At 44.6% G+C, this 20,128-nt stretch overlaps 1 protein-coding gene across 12 annotated transcripts in view; it reads left to right on the forward strand.

Annotated features, from left to right (window-relative positions):
* Positions 1-20,128, forward strand: part of raraa (retinoic acid receptor, alpha a) — a 590,811-nt gene that overhangs the window by 553,788 nt on the left and 16,895 nt on the right. For all 12 annotated transcript variants that reach the window (XM_078224102.1, XM_078224111.1, XM_078224103.1 and 9 more), the window contains 3 exons: positions 2,058-2,218; positions 9,739-9,915; positions 12,503-12,707. In XM_078224102.1, coding sequence (XP_078080228.1) covers positions 2,058-2,218; positions 9,739-9,915; positions 12,503-12,707 — 543 coding nt within the window. The remainder of the gene's footprint in view (positions 1-2,057; positions 2,219-9,738; positions 9,916-12,502; positions 12,708-20,128) is intronic.

Genomic DNA, 20,128 nt, shown 5'->3' on the forward strand with positions numbered 1-20,128 from the left:
AGTGCAGGCTCGATGGGCCGAATGGCCTCCTTCTGCACTGGAGGGATTCTGTGGATACTACGATTCGTTCATGTCTGCTGCAGTTATTGTTTCAAAACAGATAATTTAATTTTGACATCTCATCTCAGAACTACTTGCAAAGTTTCCGCTTGGTGTGAACGGTCAGGTGATGGAGTCTTTCATGCACCCCTGGGGATTGATTGTTAACTTTATTTCAGCTTTGTGGCATGCGAAATTGTGTTTTGTAGCAGCTCAGCCTGTCTAGGCTGTTCCTTAAAAAGAAAACGCAAATGTCTATACAGGGTTCCAGTTTAAAATCCAACCAGTGAAAAGAATCAGAAATCATCCCTTCAAAACACTCATCCTGGTGACGTAGGGCATTAGTGCCATTGAGCCTCGAGGTATGTTCATAATATGGGATAGGGATGCAGGCTAGTTATTCATGATCATATTTACCCAAACAAATGGGTTAAGTTTGTGCTCTCGTCGGTGACTTTGGTGCCCCGGTTGGCATGGGAGTGATGCCTCTTGATGTACGTGCTCCTGCCACTCACTTGTCATCCCTAAACCTTCAGATTACTGAAATGACAATGGAATTGCCTCTGGAATGTACTTATTTTCTTCCTGACTTTTTAAACACAGGCCTAGCAAAGCCCTTCTGAAGATTGGGACATTTGACTAGCAAAATTCAGCTGCAGACAAGCCAGCTAAAATTTAAACATGCCCAGACTCAGTGACACTCTGTCTCTGAGGAGCAAAAAAAAATGATATGGCAAAGAGGTTATTTGCTTAAGAGGAATTACCGTATTAGTACAAGATGATAGATCTCTCTGTAGAGTTATACCCTTGAAGATATAAGATCAGGCTGTGCTCGTTATTGGTCAATTTAATTTGATCTTTGCAATGATTGACGACATGGCGCAGCTGCAATTTTCTCTTCCTAAATTTTCCGCTCGCTCTCCCTTTTTTTTTCCCTTTCCCAACCCTGTTATTGAATTCACACAACAGACATGAGTGATTATGTGCGCAGTCTAATAGTTTAGTAATGAGCTCATTCTTTTGTGAATCGTGCTGCACAGCTTTAGGTTCTGGCTGTCGTTTTTCAGTTACAATAATAATTAGGTGTTGGAGCCAGAGCACCAGGCTCGCCACCCTGCTTCATTGTAATTCCTCAACCGTGGACCCCCCCCCCCCTCCCCCTCCCCGGTGACCCAGCCTTGTGAATTAATTGTGGTTTTACTTTAGCCATATGCTATCGGCGGCGTCCTAGCGGTGCCCCGTGTCATCGAGGGCACATTTCAGCGCAGGGAATGTGAACTCTGTGCCTGCCTCGGCACCCTTGGCTCAAAATTATATATGGGTCCCAAGGCAAGCGGAACACAGGACCCTACACACAGCTTGAGCCTCCAGCAAAGCTAATGGCAAACTCCCAAGGAAAAATGGGTGAGAGGTATTCATGGTTCATGAGCAGTTTTGCTTTGCTTTGCAGTAGAAATAAGTCAAGTTCTGCTTTTCAAACTTGGAACTCCCTCTGGTGCTTTTGGATTTGAATTAAATGATTCTGTCCATTTACCCGTGCCTTTGGCCGTGGGCCTCCAATCGAATGTTAATCTCCCAGTACTGACATAAGAAGCTATGTGACCTTTAAACAGATATGTTTGTTTGTTCTCTGGATTTTACGTTTAGAATCTCTTGTCCTGCTTTGGAATTCCTGCCGAATTGTCGCTATTATTTTTCTACCTTCCTTCCATTTTACTGTTTTTTCCCTCCTCCTGAAAATCCCTCATGCAGCGCTCCATTGTCTAATCTAGGAGATGACCTAATCCCAGCACATCACGTCACTGCTCTATCGCCAGCCAGTGGGGTGGGGAGCGGGGGGGGGGGGGGGGGGGGGGGGTTTTGCAGGTTCAGCAGCTACGCCCCAAAGCTAAACTAATTGGGGAGGGTCTGACAAAAAAACGTAACCAACATTTTTAACACGCCACCAAGAATAAGGAATCCTGACTGAGAAATCCTGGCTCCTTAACCAACAACTTTCTTTTTCTGCCACTTCCCAGCTGTGCGAAATGACAGGAACAAGAAGAAGAAGGACACCCCCAAGCAGGAGTGTTCAGAAAGCTACACAATCACACCCGAGACTGAGGATCTAATAGAGAAAGTACGCAAAGCCCATCAGGAAACATTTCCAGCTCTGTGCCAGCTTGGCAAATACACTACTGTAAGTATCAGTGATAAGCATTATGCACTAACTAACTACGCTCAATACCAGTGCTGAGTGCACTAATACATTACTGTAAGATTAATAACTCTAGTTTAGACAGTGTCAGATGTATTACTGGTAGTGCCATTGTTTAAACAAGCTCCAGTGGCAACTATGCTAGAAAATATTATGCTATATTGAATTACTGTAAGTATCACAGGTGCTGCATTGAAGACAAACATTAATATCATGGGCTTGTATTTAAACTCAAGTGTATCAGTTGAACCATTTTCATGAATAGTGATGTGAGACAGGAAGTCCCAGCAGTGTATGCACATTAACCGCTCGTTGTTTTTAAAGTTTTAAAGTTTATTTATTAGTGTCACAAGTAGGCTTACATTATCACTACAATGAAGTTACTGTGAAAATCCCCTAGTTGCCACACCCCGGCGCCTGTTCGGGCAACACTGAGGGAGAATTTAGCATGGCCAATGCACCTAACCAGCATGTCTTTCGGGCTGTGGGAGGAAACCGGAGCACCCGGAGGAAACCCACGCAGACACGGGGAGAACGTGCAGACTCTGCGCAGACAGTGACCTGAGCTAGGAATGGAAGCCGGGTCCCTGGCGCTGTGAGGCAGCAGTGCCAACCACTGTGCCACCATTTGCTACCAAATAAACCTGTTGGACTTTAACCTGGTGTTGTTAAAACTCTCACCATGCCACACCGTTGGTGTTCACACAAGAACAATTGCTACTTTGGCTCGGGTACTAGAGACCTGGACCTGTATTCTAACATGGTGTCAATGCCTTGAAGGAAGGGGAGCTGATTGGCAGAACAAGACAGGTAAGGAGCAGATCCATATCTAGGAATGGCACAGGACAGGATCCCTATTCACAGCTAGTGCATCAGGTTGAAGAAAGAATTAGTGGAAGAAGAATCTGTAAAACTGTTGGATACCCACCTTGTAGCCAGGTACAGGCTGTCTAGTTGTCAAGACAAAGACCAGGAAATGAGGGTTACGGACATTGAATAAATACACAACAATTAGTATCCAATTTACGCATACAATACAGCTACATCTACTGCATTAGTTCTGCAAATACTGGAGGTGATTTCAAGTCACAATCTGTGTTTTTATTTATTTTTGGCCAATATATACACAAATAAGAAATCCATCTGTGCAAATACAAGCTCCAGATCGAGGAGGCAGGATCACAGTGAGATTACCATTCATCTCCAGCCCATTCATTATTCCATGTAAACACAAGCAATGGCTTTGCAATCTAACTGGTGCAATAAACATTTGAAGATACTGAGTGTTAATAGGCAGCTTACAGTAGCATTCAGTTTAAAAATCAGCATTAAATATAAGCTTTTCTTAGCTTACTCAGTTGACAGTCAAAACTGCCAAGAATCAAGTCCCTTCAGCATTCTTCAAAAGAACAATGAGCTGAACTTTCACACACAGTCCACTAAGGTTCCTGTATTTGTGATGTAAGTAATACATTTGTTGGAACACCAAGTTGATTTGTAAGATTTCCAGAAGTGCCACTCCAAATAGATCATAGAATCCTACAGTGCAGAAGGAGGCCATTCGGCCCATTGCATCTGCACTGACCACAATCCCACCCAGGTCCCATCCCCATAACCCCATACATTTACCCTGGCAAGTCCCCCTGACACTAAGGGGCACTTTAGCATGGCCAATCCACCTAACCCGCACATCTTTTGGATCATTGATATTCTTTACTCCCTGCCATGGGATTTGCCCCACATTCACAGGAAATTTATTTATAATGCTGAGATTCTGACCTATGACTAACTGAGGATGCCAACCAATATTTTACTGCCATGGGACAACACGGTGGGTCTAAATATACTGCTTTGGTATCTTAGAAATGACCAGCCCAAAATTATGCCATGGAGTAGCAATGTTCAAATATTAATCTGTAATCTAAAATTGGATGCTAATCCATTTAATGTAAATTTAAAGTAAATGGGTTATGGGTGGCACAGTGGTTGGAGTTCCGCCTCACAGCACCAGAGACCTGGGTTCGATTCCTGGCTTGGATGACTGTGCGGAGTCTGCACATTCTCCTCGTGTCTGCGTGGGCCTCCTCCGGGTGCTCCGGTTTCCTTCCACAGACTTAAGATGCGCAGGTTAGGTTGATTGGCCATGGCCCCTTAGTGTCAGGGGGAATAGCAGGGTAAATACGTGGGGTTACAGGGATAGGGCCTGGGTGGGATTGTTGTTGATGGGCTGAATAACCTGCTTCTGCACTGTAGTGATCCTGTGATTCTAGTATAGAGGTCCTGTGTTCCAGAACTAACTGAGCCCACAGCCAAGTTGTTCAGGTACAGCTACAACACTGGCATCTACCCAGCAATTTGGGAAACTGCCCAGTTATGTTGTCCACAAAAAGCAGGATAATCCAATCCGGCATGGCACTCGCACAGCAATAACCTGCTCATTGATACTCGGCTTGAGTTCTGCAAGAACTCAACACCTGGACACAGCCTTAGTCCAAATATAGACAAAAGAGCTAAACACCAGAGATGAGGCAAAAATGAAAATAAAGGTGGCACTTGACTTGAGTATGGCATCAAGGAACCCTAGTAAAACTGGAGTCAATGGGAATCAGGATGAAAACTCTCCACTGGTTGGAGTTATACCTAGCACAAAGGAAGATGGTTGTGGTGGTTGGAGGTCAATCTTCTTAGTTCCAGGAATCACTGCAGGAGTTCCTTGGGGTAGTATCCTAGGCCCAACCATCTTCAGCTGCTTCATCAATGACTTTCCCTCCATCATAAGGTCAGAAGTGGGGATATTTTCTGTTGGTGGCACAATGTTTAACGCCATTCATGGCTCCTCAGAGTCTGAAACAGTCCATGTCCAAATGCATTCAGATCTGGACAATATTCCAGTTTGGGTTGATAAATGGCAAGTAATATTTGTGCCACACAAGCACCAAGCAATTACCATCTCCAACAAGAGAGAATCCAACTACTATCAACATCCTGGGGGTTAGCATTGGCCAACAGCTGAATTGCACCAGCCATATAAATACTGTGGCTATTAGAGCAGGTCAGCGGCTGGGAATCCTGTGGAGATTTACTCACTTCCTGACTGTCCAAGGACTACCCACCATCCACAAGGCACAAATCAGGAGTGTGATGGAATACTTGCCACTTGCCTGGATAAGTACAGCTCCAGCAACACTCAAGAAGCTCAACATCATCCACGCCAAATCAGCCCAATTGATTGGCACCCCAACCACCACCTTTAACATCAACTCCCCCTACCACCAACGCATAATGGCAGCAGAGTGTACCATCTATAAAATGCATTGCAGCAACTCATTGAGCCTAATTCAACAGCACCTTCCAAACTCATGACCCCTACCATCTAGAAGGACAAGGGCAGTAGATTCATGGAACAGCACCACCTGCAAGTTCTTCTCCAAGCCCCTCATCATCCTGACTGACAGTTGCTGGTCAAAATCTTGGAACTCCCTCCTTAATAGCACTGTGGGTGTTCCTACACCACATGGACTGAAGTGGCAATTCATCACCACCACCTCGGGGACAATTAGAGATGAACAATAAAATTGCTTCCTGTGAAATAATTTTTTTAAATGCATATCATTGAAATCTGAACCTTGTTTGATTTTGTTTATGTGGCGCTTAGAGCCATGGTTGATAGCAATGTCTGAATTAAAAATGTGATCCCCATTTACCTTTGATCTAAAAATCAGTAATATTATTTTTAAAACTGTGGTCAACAACAGATGTAGTTGATTAATTATGTAGATCATTGAGTACCTTTTACAGGAGGCCAGACATATCTGTAGAATCCCTACTGTGCAGAAGAAGGCCATTCGGCCCATCACGTCTGCACCAACTCTCCGACAGAGCATCCCACCCAGGCCTTTTTCACGTAACCCCATGTATTTACCCCACTAATCTCCCCACCCCACACATCTCTGGACATAAGGGACAATTTAGCATGGCCAATCCACCTAACCTGCACATCTTCAGATATCTTAATTCATCCAGTCTACCAGCAAGAATATGGTTAAACATCTCTTGATGTCCATGTTATGAGTTTCCATCAGGGGAAGCTAGGTGCCTGGAACAAGAATTCTGTAAAATTGGGCCATGCAGGCAATTTGGTCTCCTTTATGCCTGTGGTTCCTTTGATGTAATGAGTTGTCCCTGGGCGCTTCACAGGGCATTATAAAACAAAGTAAATGTGATGCGACATAATGAGGTGATCAAGAACTTGGTCAAAGAGGTAGGTTTTAAGGAGTGTCCTACAAGAGGAAAGTGAGGTAGAGAAGTGGAGACAGAATATTCCTGAGCTTGTGGCCTTGGCAACCAAAGGAGTACCCACCAATTGGAGAACGACTAGAATTGGAGATGCACAAGAGGCCAGAATTAGAGGAGCGCAGAAATCCCTGCTAGAAAGTGTTCATGTGGATGTCAGGAGAGAGTAGGATTCAACCCAGGCTCAGATTTGGGCTGTGATTCCTTGCACACTCGAGTGCTCTGCTGCCACTTGCTGTGTTAGCTGAGATATGAAGAATGGCCGAATGGGTGCTGGTGCTGTGAAACTTAATCCCAGCAAAAGAATCATTACCTTCGAGAATGAAGGAATTGGAAGGGGGAAAGACAGCCGCACTTTAAACTGTTCTAATAATGTTCATGGATGAGATTGTCGCCAGGCTGTCTCAGCCTTGTGAATTAAAGAAGAAGGAAGGTCAGAAATTGGATGCCAGATCTCTGTAAACACCTATACTATGTTCTCTGGTAGGTTAGTTCAAAATAATCTTGACTGTAATAATCACCTCATACTTTGGCAGCAGCTGCTCCCATTTATTAGTCCTGTGTGTCAAGCTAGCGAACATTACATTCTTTTCTGTTGCAACCTCTTGCTTGCGCCATTCCCCTGTCCTAGACCGTCATCCCAAGATGACAGTTGTGAAGGTCAGTGTCTTATGCTTGGAAGAAACCCTGCTGCATTAAGCACTTTATTTTCTTGCTTGCTCGCAGTTACTGCCAAACCAAGCAGAAACAAGCATTCCATTAAAACTGATCCTTAAACGATGTGGCATCTATTAAGGTTGTTCTGTCCTTGATCACATGAGCAAGTGCAGAAGTGACAGCAAAGAGTTTTTCGGGGAAGGGAAAGTAACTGCGATGGAGCTGCCTAAACATAAGGTGCGGCAATCTTTCATCTGTTGAAAGGATGGAAGCAGTTGCCATCATTGCCACTACACAACGTGACCATTTGCTCATTGAGTTGTTGTGAAAGACATTATTTGGTATTAACTCTGCTTATTTAATAGTGCTGCACAAACCTCCAGACACTGTGATTTCAAAGAAATTCCAATTTTCTCTCCATTGTTACCTCAATGCCTGACTCTTGCAGCATTTTATTTCTTGGACGTCTGCAGTCTTTCACTCCCTCTCCTCAGTTGAGTGGTCTCCTCTTGTGTCGTAAGAGCTCTGTGACTCAGTCTTTGTACAGAAGCCTGGGCAGTAATTACAGAGCTCATCACAGCTGAACTTGAAGCTCTCTTCACCCAACAGGCACCTGTGGGCACCTTGAGCAAGGAGTCAGTAGATAATAATCAGCAGCAGGAAGTCGAACTGATCATAGAATCCTTACAGTGTAGAAGGAGGCCATTCAGCCCATCAAGTCTGCACCAAGAACAGTCTAATCCAGGCCCTAATCCGTAACCCCATGTATTTACCCCACTAATTGCCCTGACACTAAGGGACAATTTAGCATGGCCAATCATCCTAAACCTATTCCCCCCCCTACCTCACCCTCCATATTCCAGGGATCATAGAATCCTACAATGCAGAAGGAGGAATCTTGAAACCCAATTGATTTCTGCCCAGTTGGAATCAGCTGACTCAGCATTGACTGAGGATAGGAATAGAAGCTGGAGCCCCCTCATCCAAGTGGCTCAGTCTTACGCTGCATGGTACACGGAGTCATGGGGAAGATGTTTAAGTAGCTTTATGAAATGTAGCCGTGCAGAGTGGATGTGTTGCAAAACAATTCAATTTGAGCTCAGAGCCACGCATGATACCTATGTCTGAATTAAAGATGTGATCCCCATTCACTATTCAGGGACGGCACAATGGTTAGCACTGCTGCCTCACAGCACATGGGAACCGGGTTCAATCCCGGCTTGGGTCGCTGTCTGTGTGGAGTTTGCACATTCGCCCTATGTCTGTGTGGGTTTCCTCTGGGTGCTCCGGTTTCCTCTTACAGTCCAAAGATGTGCAGGTTAGGTGGATCGACCATGCTAAATTCTCCCTCAGTATATCGGAACAGGCGCCGGAGTGTGGCGACTAGGGGGTTTTCACAGTAACTTCATTGCAGTGTTAATGTAAGCCTATTTGTGACTAATAAATAAACTTTAACTTTACTTTTTTGATCTAAAATCCAGTAATATTATTTTCTAAAACTATGGCCATCTACAGATGTAGTTGATTAATTATGTAGATCATCGAGTACCTTTTACAGAAGGCCAGACACATCCATAGAATCCCTACAGTGCAGAAGGAGCCCATTTGTCCCATCAAGTCAACACCAACTCTCCGACAGAGCACCCCACCCAGGCCCTATTCCTATAACCCCATGTATTTACCCCGCTAATCTCCCCAGCCCACAGATCTCTGGACACTAAGGGACAATTTAGCATGGCCAATCCACCTAACCTGCACATCTTTGGACATGATTATTCATCCAGTCTACTAGCAAGAATATTGTGAAACATCTATGTCCTTGCTATGAGTTTCCATCAGAGGAAGCAAGGTGCCCAGAACAAGAATTCTGTAAAATTGGGCCATGCATGCATTTTGGCCTCTTTTCTATCATTAATTCACCGAAGAATTGATGCTGCTTACAATTCTCCCCGTTTCAGCTCACTTAATGCTTTTAACTTTCATTTAGAACAAATGCATCCAAAAATGATGGATTGCTGAATAATAAATGTATTAAAATCAGCCATTCCCCCAATGGCTGGTGCTTAGTTACAGAAGAAAATATCCATTTCTCTGATTTCAGTTACGAATGAGCTTGTGCCCTTTAATCGTGTATTCATACCTCATTGAAGGGGGAAGTGTGGGGGATGCCACTCACAATTTAATGTCATCCACATCAAGAACATGGATGAACCAATCCTGCAGTAACATTCTGTGGTCCAGTTTATTCTGCAGCAAAGAGGGAAGAGTAAGCACACAAACTGAGGGAATGGAATTGGATGCAACTTATATTAATGTGTAAATAGATTCCAGTATCTGGTTTCATGTTTGTATAGCTTTTTGTCTGAGAGAAATGGATGCAACAGTAACTATAACGCTTTCATCGCAGGAAAAAGAAACAGTCTTAAGTTTCATGCGAATGTTTAATATTTATATTGCTGTAAATAAAGAAACATAACTGAATATATTTTGGAAATTATCATGCTGGGCATTCCATTTTTCCTATTCTAACGTCACCCCGTTTCCGTTTGCAGAATAACAGCGCAGAGCAACGAGTAACGTTAGACATTGACCTCTGGGACAAGTTCAGCGAACTCTCGACTAAGTGCATTATCAAGACAGTCGAATTTGCCAAACACCTGCCTGGATTTACCACTCTAACCATCGCTGACCAAATCACCCTCCTCAAAGCTGCCTGCCTAGACATCTTGGTGGGTACAATGCCTCTGTTTTATCACTTACTTTCCTACACATTTCTTGTCTGTTTTCCTCTCCAGAAGAGACTGATTCATGATTCCAATGGCACAGCCCATCTGGCCCTTCACAGATTTGGCAGTTCTTCATATATAACCTGTGCCAGTTTGTGTCAGCAGATGTTTGACTCCAATGAGACAGTGCAGTTAAGCAGAGTCCTTTACTCATATGATCGCTGGATAGTAGCAGGAACACTGCCTGATTTTTCACCCACCCAGCCCAGGGAGACTGAATCCTGCCGTAATACCCCAGTTCCTGTGCTGGCTAAGATCAGCTCAATACGGATTAGAGATTGAGCCTGGGAACTCCCAGTGTGATTCTGTACTACCTTTACCACCAGAATCATGAGAGAATCACCAGGTTCTTTCTTTAGCACTTTCCCAGGTGAGAGACGGAAATGTTTCCAATACATATTAAACACAGAGAAGGGTCATCTCTGTTACAGTAGACTAAATGAAAGGTGTTCTTTCCTTGCATTTAGATTTTACACAATTAGCATCAAAACAAGCACCAGCAACACAGAAAAATTCTGGTAACCTTCAACAGACTGCAGGGACTGGACCATATGAACAGAATTGAAAGGGTTTCATCCCTTGGCACTTGCAACAATCTGGCACCACAAAGCCAAGCCAAGTGTTTTTTTTAAAGTTTATTTATTAGTGTCACAAGTTTGCTTACATTCACACTGCAATGAAGTTACTGTGGAAGTCCCCCCGTCGCCACACTCTGGCGCCTGTTCGGGTACACTGAGGGAGAATTTAGCATGGCCAATGCACCTAACCAGCATGCCTTTCGGAATGTGGGAGGAGACCAGAGCACCAGAGGAAACCCACACAAACACGGGGTGAACGTGCAGACCCCGCACATATAGTCATCCAAACCGGGAATCGAACCCAGGTCCCTGGCGCTGTGAGGCAGCAGTGCTAACCACTGGCCTCTTTCTCGAACTTCTTTGAATTGAGTTGCCACAGAATGGCAGGAGACACTCCATTAATGGCTGTTAGTAAACCTGAAATTTGGTGCCAGTGGGAGACTTTGTTTGTACTTTGAATTTATTTTTAGCTAATCTCAGTCTGGGTGGTGCTATGAGTGGTACACTTCATTACTGGATTAGAAAGAAATCAGTTGAGGCTCCCTATTGATATCCAATGATCCCTTTCCCCGAGTGCATGTGGATATTCAGTGAATAGTTTTGGCTACAATGTCCTTCATGGTTGAAGAAAAGTTTGCAACACTCATTGTCTTGCCTCATCTTAAGAGGAACAATGGGCATCTTTGAAGCCATACCCCAGTATGGAGTGAATATCTTTGTTAACACTAAAACAATGGTCTGTGCATGTCAATATGGCCCAAGAGACACTTATACTGCAAGTCATCGTGTTGTAACAGTTTAGGCCATTTTGGTATTAATGTTGAGGGTCTGAACTGTATATCAGTATTGTTCATGGTACTAAAGAGTTGGGACCAGATTTTGGCTATTGAGGCAGGTAGGTCAAATTCGGAAATTCTTTGGCTCATCGAACCCAACTCATATTCTCCGCATTCATAATAGTATAATTTATCGCTTTGGAGAAGTGTCAACAAGAGTTCTGTTGAAACTGCATGGCCGAATGTTACTTTTTCTTCTGGCCTATACCTGGCAAACAAAGCAGTCCGACAAGAGGGGTTGTTAAACTCTCACTGACAGCTGCAGCCTACGTTGTTTTTTAACTTTAAAAATTGGGGCATTGAGGAAACTGCAGATCTTGACAGTGAAGCAGACCTTATCTGCCCTTTAAGAGCGTTTACATCTACTGCATCAATTTGTGACTCCCACACTGTGGTTTAAGGCCCTTTGCAACAGCAAAAATGGGGTCTGCGTGAACTCAAAACTGAGTTCAAATGGCCCTGCTGAGTTTGAGTTTGAGGGGGCGGCATGGTAGCACAGTGGTTAGCACTGCTGCTTCACAGGGCCAGGGACCCGGGTTCAATTCCCGGCTTGGGTCACTGTCTGTGTGGAGTTTGCATGTTCTCCCCATGTCTGCGTGGGTTTCCTCCGGGTGCTCCGGTTTCCTCCCACAGTCTGAAAGACGTGCTGGTTAGGTGCATTGGCCCGAACAGGCGCCGGACTGTGGCGACTTGGGGAATTTCACAGTAACTTCATTGCAGTGTTAATGTAAGCCTTACTAGTGACTAATAAATATACTTTACTTTACTTTAGTTTCCCTCCTGTGTGAATCGCACCCTGCCCCCTTTCCCATACTGGCAAAAATTGTATCTGTTGGAAATGGGAATGGGAGTTCTGTATCCAGATCGCTCCCATGATTGGCCAGGTTAAAAATTGCCCCTTAGAGTCCTGGGATGCGTAGGTTAGCGGGATTAGCGGGTAAAATATGTGGGGTGGGATTGTGGTCGGTGCAGACTCGATGGGCCGAATGGCCTCCTTCTGCACTGTAGGGTTTCTATGATTTCTATGATTTCTTAAAGGTTTGCAGAGTTTTTCTGACGCCTTGAAAATTCAACCCTCAATCAGCACGCGCTCATCATATTTCTTTGTTTGCTTAGATTCTGCGAATCTGTACCAGGTACACCCCTGACCAGGATACCATGACTTTTTCTGATGGCCTTACCCTGAACAGGACACAGATGCATAATGCAGGCTTTGGCCCCCTCACTGATCTGGTTTTTGCGTTTGCCAATCAATTACTGCCACTGGAGATGGACGATGCAGAGACTGGGCTCCTTAGTGCCATCTGCCTCATATGTGGAGGTGAGTAAGAAAAAATGCTTCACACCTTTCACCTTTTAAACTGGAGCTGCTGATAGGAATTGCATTGTATGATATGGTATGTTAATACATATTAACATGATAACTTTACTGCTTACTATTGCTTCATGATTAATAATGGTAAATTAATTGGAACTTTTTGTTATCCTTTCATGGGATGTTGGTGCTGAAGTTGTTGGCTGGGCCATCATTTGTTGCCCATCCCTAGTTGCCCTTGAGAAGGGGGCTGAGACCGCTGCAATCTATCTGCCATAGGTATATCTGTGGTGCTGTTAGGAAGGGGGTTCCAGCACTTTGATCCAGCAACAGTGAAGAAATGGTGATATATTTCCAAGTCAAGATGGTGTGTGGCTTGAAGGGAATGTAAAGCGCAGGAGAACATCTGGGGAGCAGCAATCACGGTACAATAAGGGTTACAATAATGATTTGAGAGGATTACTGATGATACAAAGCCCAAGGTAATTGGGAAAAGAAAAATAATGAAGGTGGGCCAAAGGAAGGCAAATTGGAGAAAAATATTGCCAAACAGGTGGCAACATTTAACAGGGAGATTAGGAAAGTTCAAGAGGAGTATATTCCACTAGAAAATGAGAACAACGTGGCCAAGAATTAGATGCTATAGATAAATGGAGATTAATTTCAATCTGAATACACAGGTTTTGGAGAGAGCACAGAATAGCAAAAACAGACCAGGATGAGCAATTTTCTTTTTGATTCATTCGTGGGACATGTGTGTCACTGGCTGGCCAGCATTTATTGTCCATCCCTAGTTGCCCTTGGAGGGCGGTTGAGAATCAACCACATTGCTGTGGCTCTGGAATCACATGTCGGCCAGACCAGGTAAGGACGGCAGAATCCTTCCTTTCCTGGTAAATAGTCTCACAACGCCAGGTTAAAGTCCAACAGGTTTATTTGGTAGCACGAGCTTTCAGAGTGTTGCTCCTTCATCAGGTGAAAGGACATTAGTGAATCAAATGGGTTTTTCCGACAATTGGCGATAGTTCCACAGTCATCAGTAGATTCTTAATTCCAGATTTGTTTTATTGTATTCAAATTCCACCATCTGCCCTGGTGGGATTTGAACCTGGGTCCCCAGAACATTAACTGAGTTTGTGGATTAATAGTCTCGCAATAAGACCACCAGGCCATCACCTCCCCACCAGTCACATGGAGAGACCAGTGAATTTGAAACTGTTTCCCTTGGAGCAGAGATGGCAAAGGGGAGATTTAATAGGATGTTCAAAACGAAGAAGGGGTTTTGATAGAGCAACTGGGAAGAAATTATTTTCTGTCAGGAAAGATAGCATGATTAAGGTAACTGGCAAAAGAATCAGTGGGGGAGGTAAGAAGAATGGTTTTTTTTGCAGCAAGGTTTTGTGAACTGGAATGCAATGCTTGAAAAGGTGGTAGAAGCGGATTCAGTTGCATTTTGCCAAAAGGATTTGGTAAATACTTGAAAATGAAAATATTTCAGGGCTATTGCAATAGAGTGGGGGTGGGACTAATTGGAGCAAAGACAAGAGGCCTCCTTCTGTGCTGTCAAGTTATATGATTCTAAGTGTATTAATAATAAAGGAGGTAAGGACATAAGGGAATATAATAAGCTCAGGGAAGAGGTTAAACAGACAATTATGAAGGCAAAGAGGAAATATGAAACTAAAATATCAAAGAAAATAAGAAATAATGAATTATTCCTTCGGCATCTAAGGAGCAAAAGAAGAACTAAGATGGGGATAGTCCACTAAAAGAAAAACAGGATAAATGTGCAGAGGATGATTCTGAAATTACAGGGAAAATGCATTACAGTTTTCACTGAGAAGACTAACAAAGAGGAAACCACAGCAGTAGAAAAAGTCACTCGGGGTATTACAACAGTTAGAGTAGAAAGAAAGTACAAGCCAAAGTAGCCACGCTCGATGACAACAAGGTCCTGGGTCCTGATGGATTTCACCAATGGTCACTCCAAGGAATTGGGGCACAGACAGCAGTAAAATCCATTAAACCACCCAATCCCACAGGCTGCATGAAGATGAAAATTAGTCATTGGATTTCATGGTAACAGCCTTCTAGTAACTGGGACACTTTGAGAAGTAAGTGGCAATGCCATTTTAGAATTGGAAATTACACAGTTTAAGCGGCTTTACCTGTCAGAAACACAAATCAGGGGACAGTAACAGCTAACGGTACAAACAGATTCACCAAGCACAAATCAATCATTCCCCTGGCCACAGACTCCAGAGCCGATTGATTCATAGAATCCCTACAGTGCAAAAGGAGGCCATTCGGCCCGTCAAGCCTGCACCAACAACAATCCCACCCAGACCCTATCCCTTTAACCTCATGTATTTACCCTGCTAATTCCCCTGACAATTAAGGGTCAATCAAACTAACCTGCATATCTTTGGACTGTGGGAGGAAACCGGAGCACCCGGAGGAAGCCCACGCAGACATGGGGAGAACGTGCAAACTCCACACAGACAGTGACCCAAGCCAGGAATTGAACCCAGTCCCTGGCGCTGAGAGGCAGCAGTGCTAACCACTGTGCCACCGTGCTGCCCGATTGTTGAGATGATTGACGATGATGTGGATAATTCTTTCCTGAGTGAATTCTAAATGCTGTTAACTCTGTACTTTTTAATTTTATGATGTAGTTTAATCTGCACTGTGATTTGAGGTCATGCTCCCCTTTTTTCAAAGAGCAACTGAATATTCACATCAAAATGCTTGACATTGTCAGGGTATTTTAATCATGCGTTTACTGTCTTTGCTGGCAAGAGTTGCTATGAATGGTGTTCTCCAGTCTGTGGACAGTGTAACCTTTTCACTAAAAATAGTGAGCAGAGGAAAATATAACCACCTGACTTTCTCAGCATGCTTGTCTGGAGGATACAGCTTTCTCTCCTACACACGCATGCATGTGCATGTACACAAACACGCACACACATGCACACAATCTCTCTCACACTCCTCACACACACACTCACGCACGCACCCACTCACTCACTCACCTACCTCATCACTCACACGCACACACTCACACTCTCACGCACACTCCCTCTCTCACGCACACACTCTCTCTCTCTCACACACACACACACACACACACACACACACACTCTCTCTCACGCACACATTCACTCTCTCTCACGCACACATTCACTCTCTCTCGCGCACACATTCACTCTCACACGCACACACTCTCTCTCACACGCACACACACTCTCACACGCACACACTCACTCTCTCACACGCACACACTCACTCTCTCACGCACACACTCACTCTCTCACATGCACACACTCACTCTCTCACACGCACATTCACTCTCTCACACGCACACACTCACTCTCTCACACGCACACACTCACTCTCACATGCACACTCTCTCGCACACACTCACTCTCGCGCACACACTCACTCTCACGCGCACACTCATTCTCACGCACACATTCACTCTCTCTCACGCACACATTCACTCTCTCTCACGCACACATTCACTCTCTCTCACGCACACACTCTCTCTCACACGCACACACTCTCTCTCACGCACACACTCTCTCTCTCACGCACACACTCTCTCTCTCACGCACACACTCTCTCTCTCACGCACACATTCACTCTCTCACGCACACATTCACTCTCACACGCACACATTCACTCTCTCACGCACACACTCTCTCTCTCTCACGCACACACTCTCTCATGCACACATTCACTCTCTCACACGCACACACTCTCTCACACGCACACACTCTCTCTCTCTCACGCACACACTCTCTCACGCACACACACTCGCACACACACACACACACTCTCACACGCACACATTCACACTCTCTCACACGCACACACTCACTCTATCATACACACACTCACTCTATCACAACACACTCACTCTCTCACATGCACACACTCACTCTGTCGCTCACTCACTCACTCACTGTCACTCACTGTCACTCACTCACTCACTCTCTCTCTCTCACACACACACACACTCTCTCTTTCTCATGCACTCGCACACACACGCACTCACTCACTCTCACACATAGACACACATACACGCTGAGAGGCGCAGAAACATGAAGCAAGTTACTTGAACATTCACATTTGCAGCCAATTCTTTGTTTGTGCAGGTTTTCCTCGGGATGGTTTTCCTCGGGATGTATTGCTATTTCATTCTGTTGGCAGAAATCTGTACGTTTCTGAAGGATCATAAAGGTGGAACAGGTCACATTAGATCACTTGTTTAAATGCTTGTCTGGAGGATACAGCTCCCTCTCTCCTACACACGCACACATATGCATGTCCACAAACACGTACACACGCACATAATCTCTCGCTCACTCACTCTCTCACTCTCTCACACACACACTCACTCTCACACGCACTCACTCTCTCTCTCACACTCTCTCTCTCACACACTCTCTCACACGTGCACTCTCACACACATTCACTCTCTCGCGCACACACACTCACTCACACACACTCATTCTCTCACACTCTCACTCACACACACACACCCTTATACACACACACACACACTCATTCTCTCACACACACACACTCTCACACACACACACTCTCACACACACACACTCTCACACACACTCTCACACACACTCTTTTATATACACACACACACACTCTTACACACACACACACTCTTACACACACGCACACTCATTCTCTCACACACCCTCACTCACACACACACTCATTCTCACACATTCTCACACACATTCACTCTCACACACTCTCATTCTCATACACTCTCTCACACACACACACTCTCTCACTCTGACACGCAGAAACATGAAGCAAATTACTTGAACATATTCACATTTGCAGCCAACTCTTTGTGCAGGTTTGTCTAGGGATGTATTGCCATTCCATTCTGTTGGCAGAAACCTGATGTACATTTCTGAAGGACCATAAAGGTGGAACAGGCCACTTTAGATCACTTGTTTAAATGTCCCACTGCTTGAAATGAAGCATGACCCTAAATTAGCATGGGATGACTTTTCTGGCAGCATATAGATTAATTATAATGAATTAGTCCAAGGAGCACTGGTGGTTTAACGTATCCGATGAACAGCATAATACAATTTGAATTATTCAAAATCTCTTCCTGCAAACTAAAGGAAGAGTAATGGAAAGTTACTTTCAAGTCATTCCCAGTCTTTGGAAAAAGTAGAGATCCTGATCAGAATGTTTGGCATAAATTGAATGGCCTCCAACTTGATTCTGAACTCTGCTGCCAAATAGCTTGTGGTTTTCTGACCCCCGCCCTCACACTGCTACCTTCTCTCCCAAACGCTCCCTCTCGGCACCCCATCATGCATTTGCCCTGATCACTCCTCCCTCAAACTTTCCCTCGCCCAGTTCACTTCTTTCTCAAACTTGCCCTCCCAATATCCCTTCACCCTGCTCTCCCCCCATCAACATTTCCTTTCCATTATCCCATCCTGTTTTTTATCCTGTTCCCCCATGCCTTCTTTCAAACGTTCCCTCCACATCTCACTCTCGCCTTCCCTCAGGTTCTTCCTTTCCCAGGCCATTCCTCCCGATATCCCGATGCTGGCCCTGATCCAGCCCTTTCCTCTCTCTCAGGTTTTCCTTACCAGCTGCTGGCACAGAAGGCCACCATGGCTCATCATTTCTGTACTGACTGCTCACCGAAATAATCCACGACAAATTCGGTTGCCCGGCTTATTCCCCGTAGGCCTACATTTTTCGCCGCTTCCGCCTCAACCAGTCCCTGTGGCAAAGTGTACCCTACCACAGTAATCTCCTGTCCTCTCTCAACACTATCAGTGACTACATAATCAGCCAAGATCGTATTAAAGGGCAGAACAGGCTCAACAAGCTGAATGGCCACCTCTTGTTCATAGAATCATCGAATCCTACAGTGCCGAAGGAGGCCACTCGGCCCATCGAGTCTGCATCAACCACAATCCCACCCAGGCCCTAACCCCATGCATTTACCCTAGCTAGTCCCCCTGACACTAAGGGTCAATTTAGCATTGCCAGTCCATCTAACCCGCACATCTTTGGACTGTGGGAGGAAACCAGAGCACCCGGAGGAAACCCACGTGCAGACAGGGCGAATGTGCACACTCCACGCAGACAGTGACCCAAGTCGGGAATCGAACCCAGGCCCCTGGCGCTGTGAGGCAGCAGTATTAACCACTGTGCCAGCGTGCTGCCCCATGTGCCACCGTGCATTGTTCCTATGTTCCTATTCCTATTTTAAGTTGGTGGTCCCCTCTTCACTGACTCACCAACCATAACATTTCTTCCCACTATTCGCACATGTTACACCTAATCTCAAAATGTTTAAAATTACAACAAAATACTGGAAAACCCCTCAACTTGTCAGCCACATGTGTAGGGACAGAAAAACTGAGTGGCTTGCTAGGCCATTGCTGTGAATCAGATGTAGGCCAGACCAGGTAAAGGCAGCAGATTTTCTTCCTTAAAGGACATTGGTGAACCAGCAGGATCTTTACGACAATCGACAATGGTTTCATGGACTTTTAATTCCAGATTTTCACTGAATTCAGATTGCACCTTGATGGGATTTGAACCAGATCCCCAGGACATTACTCTAGGGTCTCTGGATTACTAGTCCAGTGACAATACCACTACAAATATGCTGTTTGTACTAATGTTGATCAGATTTGTGCCAACAGTTTTAGTTTTCCTGTAAACCAGCACTAAATGTATAAGTAAGTTGTAATACTGTAAAATAATGGCATGATACGAAGCAAAGCATCGTAGCTGTGAGGGACAGCTCGGTGGATAGGATATTAGGATGTAGATAGGCTGGAAAATTGGGCGGGGATCCTGGATTCAGGATTCAATCCTGGACCGGGGAGCGGCGCGGGCTTGGAGGGCCGAAGGGCCTGTTCCTGTGCTGTATTGTTCTTTGTTCTTTTGTTCTTTGATTGTTTAATAGCTCTGAAATTACATTAACATGGCACTAAATTGGTTGTTTACACAAGTGTAATAATTCATTGATAATGTTTTGGTAAAACAGTTGGCAAAGGAGGGCCTTGAGGAAGTGCAGCATAGGTTCACTAGAATAATACCTGGACTCCAAAGGTAAAATTACAAGGAGAGGTTGCACAAACCAGGGTTGTATTCCATGGAAGATTAAGGGTGCTTTGAGCTAAGTTTTCAAGATTGGTTAGATAGAGGGCAACTATTATAAAACAAAGGTTGGGGAGTCTCGGACTAGAGGAACACAGCTGAAAAATTACAACCTAGCCCTTCAATTGCGAAAGTAAGAAACATCTCTACACACACAGGCTTCTCAAAGTTTGGAAACTTTATTCTGAAAGTAAGTGGCAATTGCTCAAGTGTTATTTTTCAATCTGAGGTTTATCGATTTTTTTTTAACC

Source organism: Mustelus asterias, chromosome 11 (genome assembly GCF_964213995.1).
Source record: "Mustelus asterias chromosome 11, sMusAst1.hap1.1, whole genome shotgun sequence".
NCBI classification, from domain to species: domain Eukaryota; kingdom Metazoa; phylum Chordata; class Chondrichthyes; order Carcharhiniformes; family Triakidae; genus Mustelus; species Mustelus asterias.